Source organism: Thamnophis elegans, chromosome 4, assembly GCF_009769535.1.
Source record: "Thamnophis elegans isolate rThaEle1 chromosome 4, rThaEle1.pri, whole genome shotgun sequence".
Classification (NCBI taxonomy): Eukaryota; Metazoa; Chordata; class Lepidosauria; order Squamata; family Colubridae; genus Thamnophis; species Thamnophis elegans.
This window is the reverse complement of record NC_045544.1, coordinates 137,706,491-137,725,136: the sequence shown is the minus strand read 5'-3', so window position 1 is coordinate 137,725,136 and position 18,646 is coordinate 137,706,491. Positions and strand designations below refer to the sequence as shown.

The window sequence follows — 18,646 nt, the reverse complement described above, 5'->3', positions numbered from 1 at the left end:
AAGAAAGGTGATAATTTGGAGACTGCCTGCACCAAGCATTTTATAGCAATAGCAGTTAGACTTATATACCGCTTCATAGGGCTTTCAGCCCTCTCTAAGCGGTTTACAGAGTCAGCATATCGCCCCCAACAACAATCCGGGTCCTCATTTCACTCACCTCGGAAGGACGGAAGGCTGAGTCAACCTTGAGCCGGTGAGATTAGAACCGCTGAACTGCAGATAACAGTCAGCTGAAGCGGCCTGCAGTACTGCACCTTAACCACTGCACCACCTCGGCTCTTTTCAGGAAAACATCAAAGGAAAAAGATTTAATACTCCTGGTAGATACTGTATTTTTTGGATTATAAGATGCACCAAGATTTTGAAAAGGCAAATTAAAAAAAAAGTTTTTGCACTCTGCAGGCCTCCCCAAAACACCCCCATTTTTTGTCAAAAAAAAAAGGCATGCATAGCCTTTAGGAGGCTTATAGAGTGCTCCTGGGGGCTGGAAATGTGTGGCAAAATGGAGCAAAAAAGGCCCATTTTTCGCTCATTTTACCCCTCCCCAGCCCCCAGGAGCACTCTGGAAGCACTCCTGAAGGCTATGCACAACCATTTTGGTGAAGGGGGTGGGGTTTTGGGAGGCCAAAAATGCTGTATTATTCAGTGTATAAGACACACCCAGATTTTCACCCTTTTTTTTTGAGGGGGAAAAAGTGCGTCTTATACTCTGAAAAATACGGAAATATCCAAACTGCCCAAGGAGCTGCTGATCCAGTTCTACAGAGGAATCATTGCGTCTGTCATCTGCACCTCTATAACCCAACAAGACAGACACAGACTTCCAATGGATAATCAGAAGTGCAGAAAAAACAGAACCTTAACCTTAACCTTAACCTTAAGTTACGGGCAACCTGCCTTCCTATTGAGGACCTGGACACTGCAGGAGTCAAAAAGAGGGCTGTGAAAATATCTACAGACCCCTCGCATCCTGGACACAAATTGTTTCAACTCCTACCCTCAAAACGATGCTATAGTCTAGTTCAGTGTTTCTCAACCTTGGCAACTTGAATGCATTCGCTGGCTGGGGAATTCTGGGAGTTGAAGTCCGGACATCTTCAAGTTGCCAAGGTTGAGAAACACTGGTCTAGTTGTTCTGCACACCAGAACAGCTAGACACAAGAACAGTTTTTTCCCGAACGCCATCACTCTGCTAAACAAATAATTCCCTCACTACTGTCAAATTATTCATTAAGGCTGCATTGCTATTACTGTTAAGTCTCCTCATCGTTCCTATTCCCCATCTCCTCCCACTTATGACTGCAGGACTGTAACTTTGTGGCTTGTATCCTTACGATTTATATAGTATGATTTGATTGCTTATTTGTACCCTCTGACTATCCCTAAGTGTTGTACCTTAGGATTCTTGACGAATGTATCTTGTCTTTTTATGTACTCTTGAGAGCATTTGCACCAAAGACAAATTCCTTGTGTGTCCAATCACACTTGACCAATAAAGAATTCTATTCAACTCTACTCAATATTCCTATTCTATTATTCTATTCTATTCTGTTCTATTATATTGTTATTCTCTTCTTTCTCTTTTCTTCTCTATTCCATTCCATATTCTACTCTACTCTACTTAATATTCCTATTCTATTATTCTATTCTATTCTATTCATTGCTATTCTCTTCTTTCTCTCGTCTTCTCTATTCCATTCCATATTCTACTCTACTACACTTTACTCAATATTCCTATTCTATTATTCTGTTCTATTCTGTTCTATTGCTATTCTCTTCTTTCTCTTCTCTATTCCATTCCATATTCAACTCTACTCAATATTCCTATTCTATTATTCTATTCTATTCTGTTCTATTATATTCATTGTCATTCTCTTCTTTCTCTTTTCTTTTCTGCTCTATTCCATTCCATATTCTATTCTACTCTACTTTACTCTACTCAATATTCCTATTCTATTATTCTATTCTGTTCTGTTCTATTCTATTCATTGCTATTCTCTTCTTTCTCTCGTCTTCTCTATTCCATTCCATTTCATATTTTATTCTACTATACTTTACTCAATATTCCTATTCTATTATTCTATTCTATTCTATTCTATTCTATTCTCTTACTCTTCTCTATTCCATTCCATATTCAACTCTACTATACTCAATATTCCTATTCTATTCTATGCTATTCTATTATTCTATAATATTTTGGATTTCCACAAGTACTCTACTCAATATTCCTATTCTATTATTCTATTCTATTCTATTGCTATGCTCTTCTCTTACTCTTCTCTATTCCATTCCATTCCATATTCAACTCTACTATACTCAATATTCCTATTCTATTCTATGCTATTCTATTCTATTATTCTATAATATTTTGGATTTCCACAAGTTCTTCATTCTTATCAAAGTGTTCGCTTTTCTTACAGAGGTGGAGACGGAGAAGTTGGCCCGCACCGTCTTTACCAAGCTTCACAATATTTGCAGCGCCTGGGTGAAGGACTTCCCGCTCCAGACAAAGCCGTGTCGGTACTATGAGACATCCATTCACGCCATTAAGAACATGCGACGCAAGATGGAAGACAAACATGTCTGCATTCCAGACTTCAACACCCTCTTCAACCTGGAGGTAAAAAGGGAGGCCTGCCAGCAGATAGCAGAGACGCGTTAGATCAGGGGTGTCAAACCCGATTTCATTGAGGGCCACATCAGGGTGGTGTTTGTCCTCTGGGGGCTGAGTTGGTGTAGACTAGCTCAATGTCACTTGTGTGACATCGTGGGTCCCTGTGGTAATGAGAGAGCCAAGGTGGTGCAGTGGCTAAATGCAGCACTGCAGGCTACTTCAGCTGACTGCAGTTCTGCAGTTCAGCTGTTCAAATCTCACCAGCTCAGGGTTGACTCAGCCTTCCATCCTTCCGAGGTGGGTAAAATGAGGACCTGGATTGTTGTTGGGGGCAATATGCTGACTCTGTAAACCGCTTAGAGAGGGCTGAAAGCCCTATGAAGCGGTATATAAGTCTAACTGCTATTGCTATTGGTGTGGCCCGAACAGCGGCCAGTGGAGCTGGCAGCAGATTCGGACAGTGAGGAGGTTGGGGAGGAACCTGGGCCAGTCCTGGAGTCTGGGGAAGGCTCTGAGGAGGGCTCTGTGTCGGAGGCAGAGAGGGGGCCAGGGCCGTCCGACAGTTATCAGCTGCCTTCGGAGTCAGACATCAGTGGGGCAGAAGAACAGCTGGAGCCTGTTCCCAGTGTGCACATGCTAAAGAACCGGGGGTGGCTTGGGAGTAAGGCCACAGATGGGACGGTGAGTGGCCCCTCCCAGAGGAAATAAAAGAGGAACGAAAGGGGAGTGGAGTTTGCAGGAGGCAATTAGTTCATTCCTGCATTCTTGCCAAGTATTGCGGCGTCTGAAAGATCTCGGCCTGGCTACTCTCCAAGCCTGATAAAGGGCGGTAATTGTGAACTATCTTGAAAGACAGTGGGAGAGGAATTCACTGTCAATTCAATAAAAGGGGTTTATCGGGACGAGAACTCGGCTTTGTGCTGTTGGGAAAGCCTAGGTCGCAACAGGTGGCCCGAGCACTCTGCCAGTGAAAACGGGCTCCAGAACTCCGGTTTTGGCTGTGACGGCCTCCTGCAACCCTCTGCCAACGAAAACAGAGTTCGGGAGAGCTGCCTGCGGCCCTCCCAAGCTCCTTTTTCACTGGCAGAAGCACCATGGGCCGGTCCCGTGGGCCAGATCTAAGTAGCTGAATGACTAATCGGTGCATAATTTTGAGTCGGTTCCAGCCTGAGTTAATTTTTGTTTTCATTTATATTCTGACCTAGGCTTCCCCAAACCATGATGCAGACTCCTTGTCCCGACAAAAATCCCTTTTTATTAATTTATTGTGAATTCCGGTCCTTCACATCCAGCAAAGTCTTTCAAAGGAGGATTTACAGTCACAGACCTTATCTGGCTTGGAGAGCTGCCAGGCCGATCTCTGCAGAACTTGGCAAGGAGCCTCAGAGAGTCACGAATGAATTAAGCGAGCTCATTGTCTCCTGCAAACTCCACTCCCCTTTCGCTTCTCTTTTATGTCCTTTGGGAGGAGCCATTCACCCTCCAACTGTGGCCTTACTCCCAAGTCGACCCCTGTTCTTTAGCTGTTCCCTTCATCTGGCAACTCTGCGCATGCGCACACGGGGAACAGGCTCCATCTGTTCCTCTGCCTCACTGATCTCCGACTCTGAAGGCAGCTGATAACTGTTATATGGCTCTGGCCCCCTCTCTGCCTCCGACACAGAGCCCTCCTCAGAGCCTTCCCCAGACTGGCCCAGGTTCCTCCCCAACCTCCTCACTATCCGAATCTGCTGCCAGCTCCACTAGCCGCTGACGAGCCACAACAATTTAAAGCCCCCCCCCCCCCCCCCCGCATAACCTGGTGTCTGAAGCTGCTCGGTTTGTTCTGTTTTGATTTGCTTCTCTTTCGATTGGCAGGATCAAGGGGAGCAGGCCTATTTTGCCGTCTTCGACGGCCACGGAGGAGTGGACGCTGCCATCTACGCCTCCATTCATCTGCATGTGAATTTGGTGCACCAAGAAGCGTTCCAGCACGACCCCGCCGAAGCCCTCTGCAAAGCCTTCCAGGTGACGGACGAACGTTTTGTGCAGAAGGCGGCCAGAGAGGTGAGCAGAATTCTCCGGTGGAGCGAGAGGACAAGACTTCTGAGACAGATCCGGTTTATGACCGGACTCTATCTAGAACAGGGGTCTCAAACGTGAGACGACACATCGTCACATGACGTATCGTAACTTTCCCCCTAAATCGGAGGTGGACATGGCCAGCACGTAACGTATCCGGTCCATGCCCCCCCCCCAATGAGTTTGACACACCTGATCTAGAACCCCCATTGCGTTCTTGGAGGCACTGTTTAAAGTAGGGTTCCCCAACTTTTCAGGATTTGTGAACCAACCACGGGGGAAGGGGGACACACACCATGTGGGACGTAGTGGCTCAGTGCCTTAGACACTGAGCTTGTCAATCAGAAAGGTCGGCAGTCTGGCCATTCGAATCCCTAGCACCACGTAAAGGAGTGAGCTCCTGTTACTTGTCCCAGCTTCTGCCAACCTAGCAGTTCGAAAGCAGGTAAAAAATGCAAGTAGAAAAATAGGAACCACCTTCGGTGGGAAAGGAACAGTGTTGCGTGCGCCTTCAGGGTTTAGTCATGCTGGCCACATGGCCACGGAGACGTCTTCGGACAGTGCTGGCTCTTCGGCTTTGAAACAGAGCTGAGCACTGCCCCCTAGAGTCGGGAATGACTAGCATACATGTGCGAGGGGAACCTTTATCTTTCTTAATGGGGAAGGAGAGGAGAGCTTTCCTCATGAGCGGTGGGCCAGAGCACATGCGCCTAGCTCTATTTGCCCAAGTGGCAGGCGCGCGCGCGCACACACACATACCGTCCTCTCAAATGGAGCTTTGCACGCTCATACGCTCACCCGCCGTTTGTGCAAGGGGAGCTGCATGCACAAACACACACTGACCTGCCACTTTTGAAGCCCGGTTCTGAGCAGGCCATGGCCCGGGTGTTATGGACCCCTGGTTTAAGACATTTCTGGGTTGAAAGGATTAGCCGGTGACTTCACTGTGGCCTGAGGAATGCCCATGGGGGATTTTTTCATGTCCATCCAGGAGCTGGAGCGAATGACAGGAGCTCGCCCCGCCAGGCAGCAGCGTACGGGTTTGAAACATGGGCTTGCTAACCTCCAACCCAGAATCCTCCGGGATTGGGCGGCCTATAAATCGATTTAATAAATAAATAAATAAATAAATAAATAAATAAATAAATAAATAAATAAATAAATAAATAAATAAATAAATCCTAATTACATGACCCACCGTATTCCTTACCTAGAGCCATTTTTTTTGTAAAAAGTTTTTTATTTTTAATCTCATAGGTACATTTACAGGTATACATCAGAGGTGGGTTCCTACCAGTTCGCACCTATTTGGTAGAACCGGTTCGTCAAATCTACCGAACCGGTTAGAAGAGGTTCCACCAGTGGATCCAGAAAGCAGGCCACACCTACAAAAGAGGTTCCAAAAATTTTTGAAACTCACCACTGCCACACACACACACAGACAAATAGACTGACACAGAGAGAGAGAGAAAGCAAAAGAAAGGAAGAAATAAATAAAGAAAGAAAAAGTGAGAGATGAAAGAAAAAAAGAAAAAAGTGACAGAGACAAAAGGAAGGAAAGAGAGAGAGAGAGAGAGAGAGAGAGAGAAAGAAAACACATGGCCGGCAAGCCACTCCCACCAGGTCACATGGCTGGCAAGCCACTCCCACAAAGGAGGCCACACGCACAGAGTAGGTTCCAAAAATTTTTGAAACCCACCACTGGTATACATTCTCAGTTGTTATTCACATTGTGTATTAACACTTTTAAACATGTTTCTATATAACAAACTTAAAATATATAAATCAGGACTGCTTTGCTCACCATCCCATACACCTATTTTATTTTACTACAACCCTGCTTTTCTTTCCTTTTCTCCCTCCCTCCTTCTCTACTTTCTCCTTTCCCTTTTCTTCTTCCCCTTCCTCTCCCCTGTTCCTCTCCTCTTCTTCCCCTTCTTCCCCTCTCTCCTACTCTTTCTACCCCTCCCTATCTTCCTCTCCTTTCCTACCTAGAGCCTTTCTCATAGAAGATAGTACAGGTAATCCTTGACGTACGACCACAATTGAGTCCAGAATATATGTTGCTAAGTGAGCTTTGCCCCGTTTTTACGACTTTTCTTGCCACATTTCTTAAGGGAATCACTGGGATTGTTCACTTAGTAAGACTTTCTATTCAATGAATCTGGCTTCCCCGTTGACTTTGTGTGTCAGAAGGTCGCAAAAGGGGATCCTGGGACACTGCCACCGTCATAAGTACGAACGAGTTGACAAACAACCACATTTTGATCACATGACCATGGGGATCCTGCAATGGTTAGAAGTGCAAACAATGGTCCTGTTTTTCAGTGCTGTTGTACCTTTGAACAGTCACCAAATTAAATGTTGTAAGGCAAGGACTTCCTGTCCTGTAGTCCTCGACTTATCACCCATGATGGAGGCTGGAATTTCCATTATACGTTCATAACTGGAAACACTCATGTGACCGACCCGTTTTATGCAGAGGTGGGCTGCACTTACCTTAACAACTGTGGTTTGCTGATTGTGAGAGTGCGCGTGCACACTGTCCGCTCACGTGTGCAGCCTTCCGTGCATGTGTTTTGCCCGCTCGCACGCGGCATCAAAAAGGCTAAATAGGACGGCATGGCAGGTGGGCGATGTCAGGTTTCCAAAAGATGCCCTAATTGATTCATGAGTTTCGAGCTAAGTTTCAAAAGAAAATTGATTCATGAGTCATGAGTCTGGAGCCAAGTTTCAAAAGAAAACCAGTCATTTATTAGGAGGACCATTAGGCAAGACCTTGTTGCAGTCAGATCTGAGCCTCATTTGAATTACAGCTGAACTTTACCCCTGTTCCTTCCCTCCCCTCAGTCTGTGTCATAAATCACATTCCCCGATGAGGTGCACCCCTCCGAAGCCTGCTCCGAAGTAATCAGAACTGACTCTAGCCAAAAGTATGCGTGGAGTGCGCTCCCCCCTTTCCTCACCATGTCAACTTTTACGACTTGACAGGCGGGAGTGGTTCATCCGAACTGGCAGCAGCCTACCACTGGTTTTATGACATTTTTGTGGTGGTTGTTAAGTGAACCCATTACCCCACTGCCTGTTGTTGTTTCGAAGAAAATTTTATTTATTTGCCAATATTTATTTTCTTGCCTACCTGGGATTTCGAGCAAGGGCATATAAAGCCATAATATAATTCTGCTTTGGCGAAGCGGATCTCACCCTGGCCTTGACGTGGCTCTAGAACTCATTGACTGAAATATTTCCTGTTCTGAGAGAATCCCTAAAGCTTTATTTTTTGCCTGGAGCAGAAACTATTTTGGATGGGTTTGATCACGGCAAAGCCGGTAGACTTTTCTGGTTATCTGTCTGTTCCTTTAATAGAAAAGTTGAATAAAAATAACGGTTCATATTAACACTTACTGATTTGGTACATAGCCACTGATGCTCTCCATTTTTTTCCAAAGTCATGTGTTAGGACAGCTTTCAAAATGATTTTGCCCTGGGCGTTGAGCGTTTCCAAATCAGAAATGCACGTCATTTACTTCAAACAGCTTGGTAAAAAAAATCTCTTTATTGCTCGTGCCGGCTTCAAAAATATATGGATCTACACAGGTAGTCCTCATCTTACGACGATGGAGCTCAAAACTTTTGTTGCTAAGAGATGTTGTGGCTTGCCAGCGGCCAGTGGAGCTGGTGGCAGACTCAGACAGTGAGGAGGTTGGGGAGGAACATGGGCCAGTCCTGGAGTCTGGGGAAGGCTCTGAGGAGGGCTCTGTGTCGGAGGCAGAGAGGGGGCCAGGGCCGTCCGACAGTTATCAGCTGCCTTCGGAGTCAGACATCCGTGAGGCAGAAGAACAACTGGAGCCTGTTCCCAGTGTGCGCATGTGCAGAGCTGCCAGACGAAGGGAAGAGCTAAAGAACAGGGGTCGACTTGGGAATAAGGCCACAGGTGGACGATGAATGGCCCCTCCCAGAGGAAATAAAAGAGGAGCGAAAGGGGAGTGGAGTTTGCAGGAGACCATTAGTTTGCAGGAGACCATTGGTTCGTGACGCTCTGCGTTGCTTGGTGGACAAAGTATTGTCTGGGTCAATATATTTTACACACAGTAGTAATAGTCATATTGTTTAGATATATATATAATCCTAATCTTCTAACATTTGTGTATACATAGTGATTATAATGCATTCTATTCTATAATCAGTATACAGGTGAAACTCGAAAAATTAGAATATCGTGCAAAAGTTCATTTATTTCAGTAATGCAACTTAAAAGGTGAAACTAATATATGAGATAAGACTCATTACATGAAAAGCAAGATAGTTCAAGCCGTGATTGTGATGATTATGGCGTACAGCTCAGGAAAACCCCAAATCCACCATCTCAGAAAATTAGAATATTACATGCAATCAATAAAACAAAGATTGTACATAGAATAATATCGGACATCTGAAAAGTATAAGCATGCATATGTACTCAGTACTTGGTTTGGGCTCCTTGGTTCAAAGTCCTCTTTTCTGATGAGAGCAACTTTTGCCAAAAGCACCAAAAACTGGTTCAATGACGTGGGATTACTGTGCTTGATTGGCCTCTCCATTCTTCCTCCATACTCTGGGTCCTTGGTTTCCAAATGCGATGCAAAAGTTGCTCTCATCAGAAAAGAGGACTTTGGACCACTGAGCAACAGGACTTTGAACCACTGTGCTTCTTTAAGACCAGGGTCAACGCAGCCGTCTACCAGGAGACTTTGGAGCACTTTATGCTTCCTTCCTTCAGATGAGCTTTATGGGGATGCTGACTTCATTTTCCAGCTGCCCAGACTGCCAAAAGCACCAAAACTTGGTTCAATTACCGTGGGATTACTGTGCTTGATTGGCCAGCAAACTCGCCTGACCTGAACCCCGTAGAGAATCTATGGAGCATTGCCAAGAGAAAGATGAGAGACATGAGACTGAACAATGCAGAAGAGCTGAAGGCTGCTATTGAAGCATCTTGGTTTTCCATAACAGTGCCACAGGCTGATAGCTTCCATGCCAGGCCGCATTGAGGCAGTAATTGCTGCAAAAGGGGCCCAAACCACGTACTGAGTACATATGCATGCTTATACTTTTCAGATGTCCGATATTATTCTATGTACAATCTTTGTTTTATTGATTGCATGTAATATTCTAATTTTCTGAGATGGTGGATTTGGGGTTTTCCTGAGCTGTACGCCATAATCATCACAATCACGGCTTGAACTATCTTGCTTTTCATGTAATGAGTCTTATCTCATATATTAGTTTCACCTTTTAAGTTGCATTACTGAAATAAATGAACTTCTGCACGATATTCTAATTTTTCGAGTTTTACCTGTACATAATTGTTCTGACCCAGCCTTAGCAGAAACAAGAAACCGACTCCTTGTCACGAAAACCCCCTCTTGATTTATCTCTTGTGAATTAATGGCATTTGCACACGGAAAAGTCCAGGCAATAGTCCTTCAAGGAGTTAGCTGTAGTAACAGACCTTATCAGTTCCTTGCGATAATTACAAGACCGTGGGCTCCCAGCCGTAATTAAGTTTCGGCAAGCAGTCTCTGTGGCACGAAATACGATGAGCAAAATCTTCAGAAATACGAACTGTTGTCTCCTACGACAACCACTCCCCTTTCCTTCTATTTATTTCCCAGCCGGGGAAGAGCTATTCAGCGTCCACATGTGCTTTGCTTCCCGAGTCAACTCCTTGTCCCCCGTTGTTCTCCTCTCCTAACAGCTCTGCGTATATGTGCATCTGGAAGAGGCCCCAACTACTCTCACTCATCTCAGCCTCCAAAGGCAGCTGCCTCTCTGGTGGTTGAGAAATGTTGGACGGCCATGGCTCTAACTCTGCGTCTGACAGAGCATCCACCAGAGCATTCCCCCAATCCCAGAACTGGCCCAAGTTCCTCCCCAACCTTCCTCATCGTCCAAGTCTGCCGTCAGCTCTGCTGGTAGCTGGCAGGCCACAACAACAATTTCCCCAATTTCTGACTTCTTTTTTCTAATTCTTAGTAAAATAGCCGGCTATTTGAAAGTATTTTATATCTATCTATCATGTCTTGCCCTTTTTAGAATTTCAATTCTTGTTGGCGTTTTGGTAAATCTTTCATGCTCTTCCCTTGGAATCTTGTAGCTCCTTACGTCAGATGTATTTGACCTTAGTATTTCATCTAAGGTTTCTTTTTTCTCAAGTGTGCCCAAAGGATGGTTTGTGTTTTCTCTTTATAGAGTTTGCGATGCGGCACCACAGGTGTTGTGACGTTCATCCGAGGGAACATGTTGTACGTGGCCTGGCTGGGGGACTCTCAAGTCATGCTCGTGAAAAGGGGCCAGGCGGTAGAACTGATGAAGCCTCATAAACCAGACCGGGAGGTGAGTCGGCTCTAGGACTACAAAACCACTCGTAGAAAATGGGGACTTGGCTGACGGCAGCACAGTGCATGAGGAGTCTTTGAATTTGCTAAGTGGTGTTGTGATGACTTGGGGCAAGGCACGCAGGCAACATAGTTAGCTGATAGTTCAAATCGCCCCTTTATTGCTCTAACTTTCCCCCAAATGCTCCCATGTTATGGCAAGTCCTAGAGACAGAGGTGGGGATTCAGCCGGTTCGGACCGGTTCGTGTTAACCGGTCGTTCCGGTGAGCAGTTGGCCCCGCCCCTGCTCTTTCCTGTCCTATATTTCCCTGTGTCTTAGCTCAGCTGGTTCACACGGCACAGCAGATTGCCGTGCGTCAGCTGTTTTACTCACCGGTGCTGACATAGAAGGTAAGTTTTAAAGCTTAAAATGGGTGGTTTTTGAATGCTGTGCGCGCATGCATGCGCATGCTCACCAAATTGGTTAGTCAACTGGTTGCATCCCACTACTGCCTAGAGCAGTGTTTCTCAACCGTGGCAACTTGAAGTCCGGACATCTTCAAGTTGCCAAGGTTGAGAAACACTGGCCTAGAGCAAAGTGATGAGAGAGAGAGGAGAGGGGAGAAATAGAGAGAGTGCAGCAGCCTCTGGAGAGAGTTTGAGAAGGAAAGAGAGAGTATGGCATGCTGGCCTAGGGGTGAAGATGCTCACCTCCCACTTGGAAGGTTGAGAGTTCAATCCTAGGTAGAGGCAGATGTTTCTCTCCTAGGGTGCAAAGAAAGAATATCTGCTGTGAACTCTGTGTGGCATCAGGAAGGGCATCCAGCCAGTAAACGCACAGATCCATCTAGTCATCCCGATTCTGCCCTGAATTAAGGGATTACGGGATTGTAAAAAGGGAGGGGTATTTTTTATGGCTAGATAGCTATAGATAGAATAATTTGTTTTTATGTTTTGGGGTGAAAATTGAGGCAATATGTGTACTGTAAGCGTTAAGTAGTTAGGTACATTCCATTGTAGCAGCAGGAAGTTCAACCAACAGGTGAATTGTCTTCCATTTTAGGATGAGAAGAAACGCATCGAGGCCCTTGGAGGCTGCGTGGTCTGGTTTGGAGCATGGCGAGTCAACGGGAGTCTTTCTGTCTCCAGAGCCATTGGTAGGTAGGAAAAAAAATGCTCCCTGTTGTATCCTTTGCAACATACAATTGTGCATGTCGATTGCTGGCAGTCAGGAAGTGCTGCAGCCAGAGAGGGCAGATTGAATGAAAATGTCTACTCAATACTTCTGGAGCAGAGACAAGTAAAGCATCGGAAAGCTCCAGAGAAGAGATGAAAAGCAAAACACAGAGACGATTTTGATGCTGTCAGTTCTAACACCATCTGTAACAGAGTTGGAAGGGACCTTGGAGGTCTTCTAGTCCAACCCCCTGCTCAGGCAGGAGACCCTATATCATTTTGAACAAGTTGTTCAACATCTTCTTAAAAACCTCAAGTGTTGGGAGCACCCAAAACCTCTGGAGCCTCATCGTTTAGAAAGTTCTTAGTTCTAGGGCTCTGGTGGCAAACGTGCCAGAGGTGGCACACAGAGCCCTCTCTGTGAGCACACGTGGCGCAGTGGTTAAATGCATCACTGCAGGCTACTTCAGCTGACTGCAGTTCAGCAGTTCGGCTGTTCAAATCCCACCAGGCTCAAGGTTGACTCAGCCTTCCATCCTTCCAAGGTAGGTAAAATGAGGACCCGGATTGTTGTTGGGGGCAATATGCTGACTCTGTAAACCGCTTAGAGAGGGCTGAAAGCCCTATGAAGTGGTATATAAGTCTAACTTGCTATTGCTATTGCTATGTCGCCCCAGCCTTGGGGAGGGGGAGGGGAGCAAGTTGAAGGCTCTTTGGACCCTGCACTGACGCTCCCTGTCAGGTGATCCCAACTGTCAATTCCCAAAGTTGTCATAGTGAGAGAAAGGGGGGGGGAGCGCATTCCACGCAAACTGTCGGCTGAAGTCGGATCTCAGATTACTGCAGCAGACCTGGGAGGGGTGCACCTCATTGGGGAATGTGATTTATGACACAGACTGAGGGGAGGGAAGGAACAGGGTTAAAGCTGTAATTCAAAAAAAGCTTAGACCTGACTACGAAAAAATCTTGCCTATGATGTTCCTAATAAATGACGAGTTTTGTATTGAAACTTGGCTCGATACTCATGGATCAATTAGGGCATTTTTAGGACACCTTACAGACAGTACTGACTGGTCCCTCCCCTCCCTTCCCAGTCACCCCAAAGGAGTCTTTGAGGGCTGAACGCCCAGAGGCATGGATTTCCTCCTACATTCCCACCCCAAGCTGAAGCGAATCAAACGGGTCAGGGTCTCCCTCCTCACTAAGCAGCCCCGCCGAGCCCGCTTGCAAATTTCTTGATTTTGACAGCCCCGGTTTAACGGGTATGTGTCAGAAGCCTAAATCTGTTTGGGTTTGTTTTTTTTTTGTCTTCCTGTTCCAGGTGATGCAGAGCACAAGCCATACATCTGTGGAGACGCAGATTCTGGATCCACAGTGCTGGATGGATCGGAGGACTACCTCATTCTGGCCTGCGACGGCTTCTACGACACAGTGAACCCCGACGAAGCAGTGAAAGTGGTGGCCGACCACCTGAAGGAGAACAACGGGGACAGCACCATGGTAGCCCACAAGTTGGTGGCTTCCGCTCGAGATGCCGGCTCTAGCGATAACATTACGGTCATTGTGGTCTTTCTCAGGGACATGAACGCCATCATCAGTGCCGGCGAGGAATCCGAATGGACTGAGAACTCTTTCCAAGGCGGGCAAGAGGACAGCGGCGACGACAAAGAGAACCAGGGAGATTGTAAGAGACAGTGGCCTCAGCACCAGGTCTCGGCGCCTGCTGATCTGGGCTACGACGGCAGAGTGGATTCCTTCACGGACAGAACTACCTTGAGCGCAGGTTCCGCCATCAATGTCTTTGAAGATCCCAGCTGCTTAGACCTGAGGAAAACAGAAGCAGGCAAACTCCACAGTGTCAAACGCCTTTCTCCGGATCAAGTCTTCAGTGCTGGCGTGCCAAAGCGGGCGATTTTGAGTCAAGGTGTTTTGGGAGACGGCAAGAGAAGGGACGACGTTCCACCCCAGGGGCAGAATGCACTCCTGGGCTCTCCAAGCCCAGGGGAGTGCAGCGTGGTGTTGGTGGAGGCCCCAATCCCCACTGGGCCCGAAGGTCTGTGGTTCAAGTCGTGGGGAAGAAAAGCTTCCATCTTCTCTCACTTCCATTTCTGCGACGCTAAGCGGTGGCAACGGTTAGCGAGACTGAAGCCGAAACTCAATGGGCTTTTCTTTGAGCAGCGGTCTCTTTTCTGCCCAGAAAGTTTAACCCTCTGCTCACCCAACCACCTAAATGGCCGTAGGAACAAGTTCCTAAGAAGCCATCTTGGGCAAGTTTCCCTTGGTTGCCATCAAGGTCACGGCGAGAGTATTTTCTTGATGTTAAGGCCAAGTCCCTGTATACCACCAGACCCATGGCTGCTGTGGAGTTGTAAAAAATAACACGTGCCCTCCTTTGTATTTTACTTTTTTCCCCCTCCTCCTCCTCCTCCTCCTCTTCAATAGACTAAACATTTCACAGAATTAGAAGTAATTCGGAGGGAGTGTTTCAGAATTCGGATATCGCGGAAGGCTCTGCCCGTGTAAATACATCCTGGGAGTCCAAGCGTTTTGTCTCCAAAAATTGGGAAAAACAAACACAAATAAACAAACAAGGATTGGCATACCAGTCTCCCTAGCAACTTCGTGGACATATCCAATCTCTCTCTCTCTCATGTACAAACAACACACAACTCACATGGATCCGTATGTACTCTTTTGTGTCGTAGCTTCATTTCTTCGTGGGAATTGGATATTCTTAAGGACTCGCTGGACAAGACAGGAAAGTGCCATTAAAAAAAAGAATTTGCAAAAAAAAAAAAAAAAAGGAGAGAAACCCGTTACGAGAGAAGTCTACGGAGCAATATTTTCAGAAAGACTTTCTAGAACCGATGTTGGTTTCTTTTTTTTTTTTGTAAGTGGAGGAGAGGAGGAAATAGAAGACGTATAAGGAATCCTTTTGGGGGATTGGGCTTCTTTAATCCGATAGAGCAAAAATTACGTTATCAGGTCGTTTTGCAGGTCTGTTGTTAAAAAAAAGCCATATGGGAGGTTCAATCTAGCACCTGGGCCCTCCCAACCCTTCAGATGCAGTTCGAGAGACGTATTCAATCTTTTAATTTTTTCCCCCCCTCTCATTGAGAAGATGGGGCAAGGGCAGGGGTCAGCAACCTGCGACTCTGGAGCTGCATGTGGCTCATTTATCCTGCTGCGGCTCCCTGTTGCCCGTCAGCTCCACAATCGATAGGGCTTTTGGTTAGGACAGGTAGAGGAAAAAAGGATGCAGTGCTAGGAGGAGACTCTATGGTGGGGGAACTGGACTTCTGGTCAGCTCCAGAATTGAACGGGGGGCTTCCGGTTAGGAACTTTGTGGCTCTTTGAGTGTTTAAGTTTGCTGACTCCTGGGCAAGGGGAAGCAATGCCATGCCAAGCTTTTGTAGGTTTTTTTAAAAAAAAAGATAATTTCCTGCAGCTAAAATCGAAACTATACTGAAATTACGATTAACTTGTTCTGGGGAGGGAAGTGTTCCTTAATGACAGTTCGGCCTTTTAAATGGGGTGGGGGGGGGAGAAGTAATAATGCTTAAATGGCTTAAGGTTTATCATCATTTTGCGGCTGATTCAAGCCACCTTGCTCGCTTTCCCAATCCTTTTTTATCTCAGGTGTCCAACTGATGTAAAAAATCAGTTCAGATACAGTTCACACTGTCCTATCGAAAAACTCATTTAAACCACCAATTTGTCATCCGTTCTGCTTTCCCAGGTAAGAAGTTGTAATCCTTTTTTAAAAAAAAATAGAAATAATCGGGTGTCGGAAACATTTTTGCTCCAGTTGCTTGCATGCTCAACTGAAGAGGCTGTAAGAATAGGAAATGAAGGTACCAGAGATGTCTCCAGAGCATTTGGGAACGTTATCAGAAGAAATAAAGTATGAATGTGGCAATCTAGTCAAGCAACGGTAGAAAAAAATGATGTAAAATTTGGAGATTTATATTGCCAGTTAAGAGTTTCAGGGTGAGAGTCTGAGGATTCACTTCCAATTTTTTGTTTTATTTTAATCCTGATGAGTAAAATTTTCTTGAGACAAAACACTAATTTTCACATAAGCTAGGTAGCTGGGATGTAACAGAATCACATAAAGCATGTTTTAGGTACTTGAAATATTCATCACACCACCTTAAAAAAACTCACCAAAATTCCACAATATTCTGAGCAGTAAAACTAACCAGCGTACTCTGCCATTCTTGCAAATTTAAATAGTTACAGAAAAGTCAACGATTAGAAAATGCTTCTGAACTTTTGATTTGTGGTCTGATGGTTTGATTTTTTAAAAAAAAATTATATATTCGTGGTAGTCCTTAACTAGGCACCCTTTAGAGGTTTTGGAACTGCAACTTTCAAAATCTGGACATCGTAACTGGAAATCCTGAAGAATGCCATATTGGGAAAGAATTCTCTAGAGCTGTGTTTCTCACTCTTGGCAACTTTATGAGGTGTTGGAGTTTAACTCCCAGAATTTTCCAGTGATTCTGGGAGCTGAAAGTCAACACCTCGTGAAGAACAGAGATTCTCAACTCGGGCCACTTTTAAGTCGTGTGGGCTTCAACTCCCAGAATTCCCAAGCCAGACATGCTAGCTGGGGAATTCTGGGAGTTGAAGCCCACGCCTCATAAAAATGGCAAGGGTGGTAAACACTTGTATGAGAGGAAACGGTAATTTTATGCCGTGAAAGGAGATTAAAAGCCTTAGCTTTAGGCAAACTTATGGAAGTTGGGGGAGAACCATTTGTTTGCATTTGGCAACTACAAGCATAGGTATAACACGTTAAGTAGAGGGTGACGAGAGGAGTAGATGGCAGCAATTTGTGCTACCTTGTCTGAAAAACTTTCAGATCAGTTGAGGAGCGATAGATCCCATTGCTGTCTTCAACACAACGCGCAGAAGCAATTCTCCGAAGGTGCGACCAAGTTCGTAGATGCCGTTGGATGCTCTTCCCAAAATGCAGGCATCCGTGGAAGGTGCTGGTTGTGGAACATGCTCTTCCTCTCTCTCTCTCGTGTTTACAAAGTTAAAGCTTCACACCTGTGGATTGATGCACAGTGCATTACCTGCTGTTCGCCATGGTTGATCCTGCAGGAAAGAGCCGGTCAATGGATTCCTACTGTGATCCAGTACAAAAATATTGTTACGAACAAGTAGAGCGTGTCCATTTTTTTCATCTCACGTAGTGATAAAAAGTGTGTAGAATCCATTTGTGAGGCAATTTAAAAAAAAAAAACAAACGTGGTAAAATAATGACATATTTTAAAAGTTATTGTTCCGGATTCCGGTTCGTGCCGCTTGATTCTATGACACTAGGCATAAGAGATAAAAACAAAACAAAAAAAAGGGAAAAAAAGTGCTTTGTGACATGCTGTGTTTTTTTTTTCTTCTTCATTGCCACTGGTAAAATAGGAAGTAATTTCAGTTAAAACTCCTGTGCCCTCATTTGCTGCTTGCTGACGTAAGCAATAAGCTCCTTTTAAACTAATGATAATCTTAAATGTTCAGTATCTTGTATTTTGAACCTTTTAGCTGGTAAAAATAAACAAAAACAAACCCCACAACTACTACTAATATAGGTATTTAACCGTGTTAATGTTGGTCGTCTTGTAAAGTGTTTGGTAAATCTGTTGTATTTAACTAGTGGTTTGATATTTGCATACTGAAATCTTTCCAATAAAGGTTCTGAAGTATCCCTCAAGTTCACACAAATCTGCATCAGTTGCGTAAGAACACAGAAGCAGTAGCAGTTGGTTAAGGAGAGAGACGCACCCGAGCGGCTGCCCTTCCAGAGGTCGCTTGTGAGTTTATCCACTGTGACTTTCAAAGGAATTCCTTTAATTTCCCCTCTGATAGAAACTGGATAGAATTAGGAGGAATACCTTCTGCAGCAGGAAAGAGATGATGGGTCGTCCTCCAGTTACAACCACAATTGGGATCAGCGCTCCCGGCGCTAAGCAAAGCAGCTGGTTTAGTAAGCCGCATCCGGTTTTCTGACCTTTTTGGCCACGGTTGTTAAGCAAACACTTCTGTTGTTAAGTGAACCGCATGGCCATTAAGCAGATACAACTGCCCCCGTTGTTTGCGGGTGGCAATTGTGACGCCTGGATGCTACGACTGTGGTACGTACCGTATCTGCTGGCTGCCCAAACTTTGATCAGGTGATCTTGGGGCTGCTGCGACAGTCGTGCGAGAATGGGTCACTTATTCCAGTGCCGTCGTAACTTCAAACGGCCACCCGGCGAATGGTTCTAAGTTGAGGACTGCATGTAATGTTTATCCTGTTGCTGATTAATCCACTCCAGTTGCCCTGCGCTTGCACAGAAGGAAGGTTTAAATATTTATACCCTAAAGTGCCACCAATCACTCTCAGCACTTTAGAATCTACTCTGACTTCTACACACTTCCTGATAAAGCACA

At 45.4% G+C, this 18,646-nt stretch overlaps 1 protein-coding gene across 1 annotated transcript; it reads left to right on the top strand.

Annotated features, from left to right (window-relative positions):
• The first annotated feature begins 2,422 nt into the window (after positions 1–2,422).
• LOC116508279 (protein phosphatase 1E-like) lies at positions 2,423–14,587 on the top strand. The gene is made up of 5 exons (XM_032216829.1): positions 2,423–2,620; positions 4,472–4,660; positions 10,907–11,050; positions 12,096–12,189; positions 13,530–14,587. Exons 1-5 carry the CDS (start codon positions 2,555–2,557, stop codon positions 14,585–14,587), a joined length of 1,551 nt encoding a protein of 516 aa, XP_032072720.1. The 5' UTR covers positions 2,423–2,554.
• Positions 14,588–18,646: the final 4,059 nt, after the last annotated feature.

What these genes read in the sequence shown, in the direction of transcription:
- LOC116508279 (XM_032216829.1), top strand. Translation starts at nt 2,555, where the DNA reads ATGCGACGCAAGATGGAAGACAAACATGTCTGCATTCCAGACTTCAAC. An exon ending in ACACCCTCTTCAACCTGGAG is followed by an intron (nt 2,621 to 4,471) that starts GTAAAAAGGGAG and finishes TTCGATTGGCAG; the next exon opens with GATCAAGGGGAGCAGGCCTA. An exon ending in TTCTGTCTCCAGAGCCATTG is followed by an intron (nt 12,190 to 13,529) that starts GTAGGTAGGAAA and finishes TTCCTGTTCCAG; the next exon opens with GTGATGCAGAGCACAAGCCA.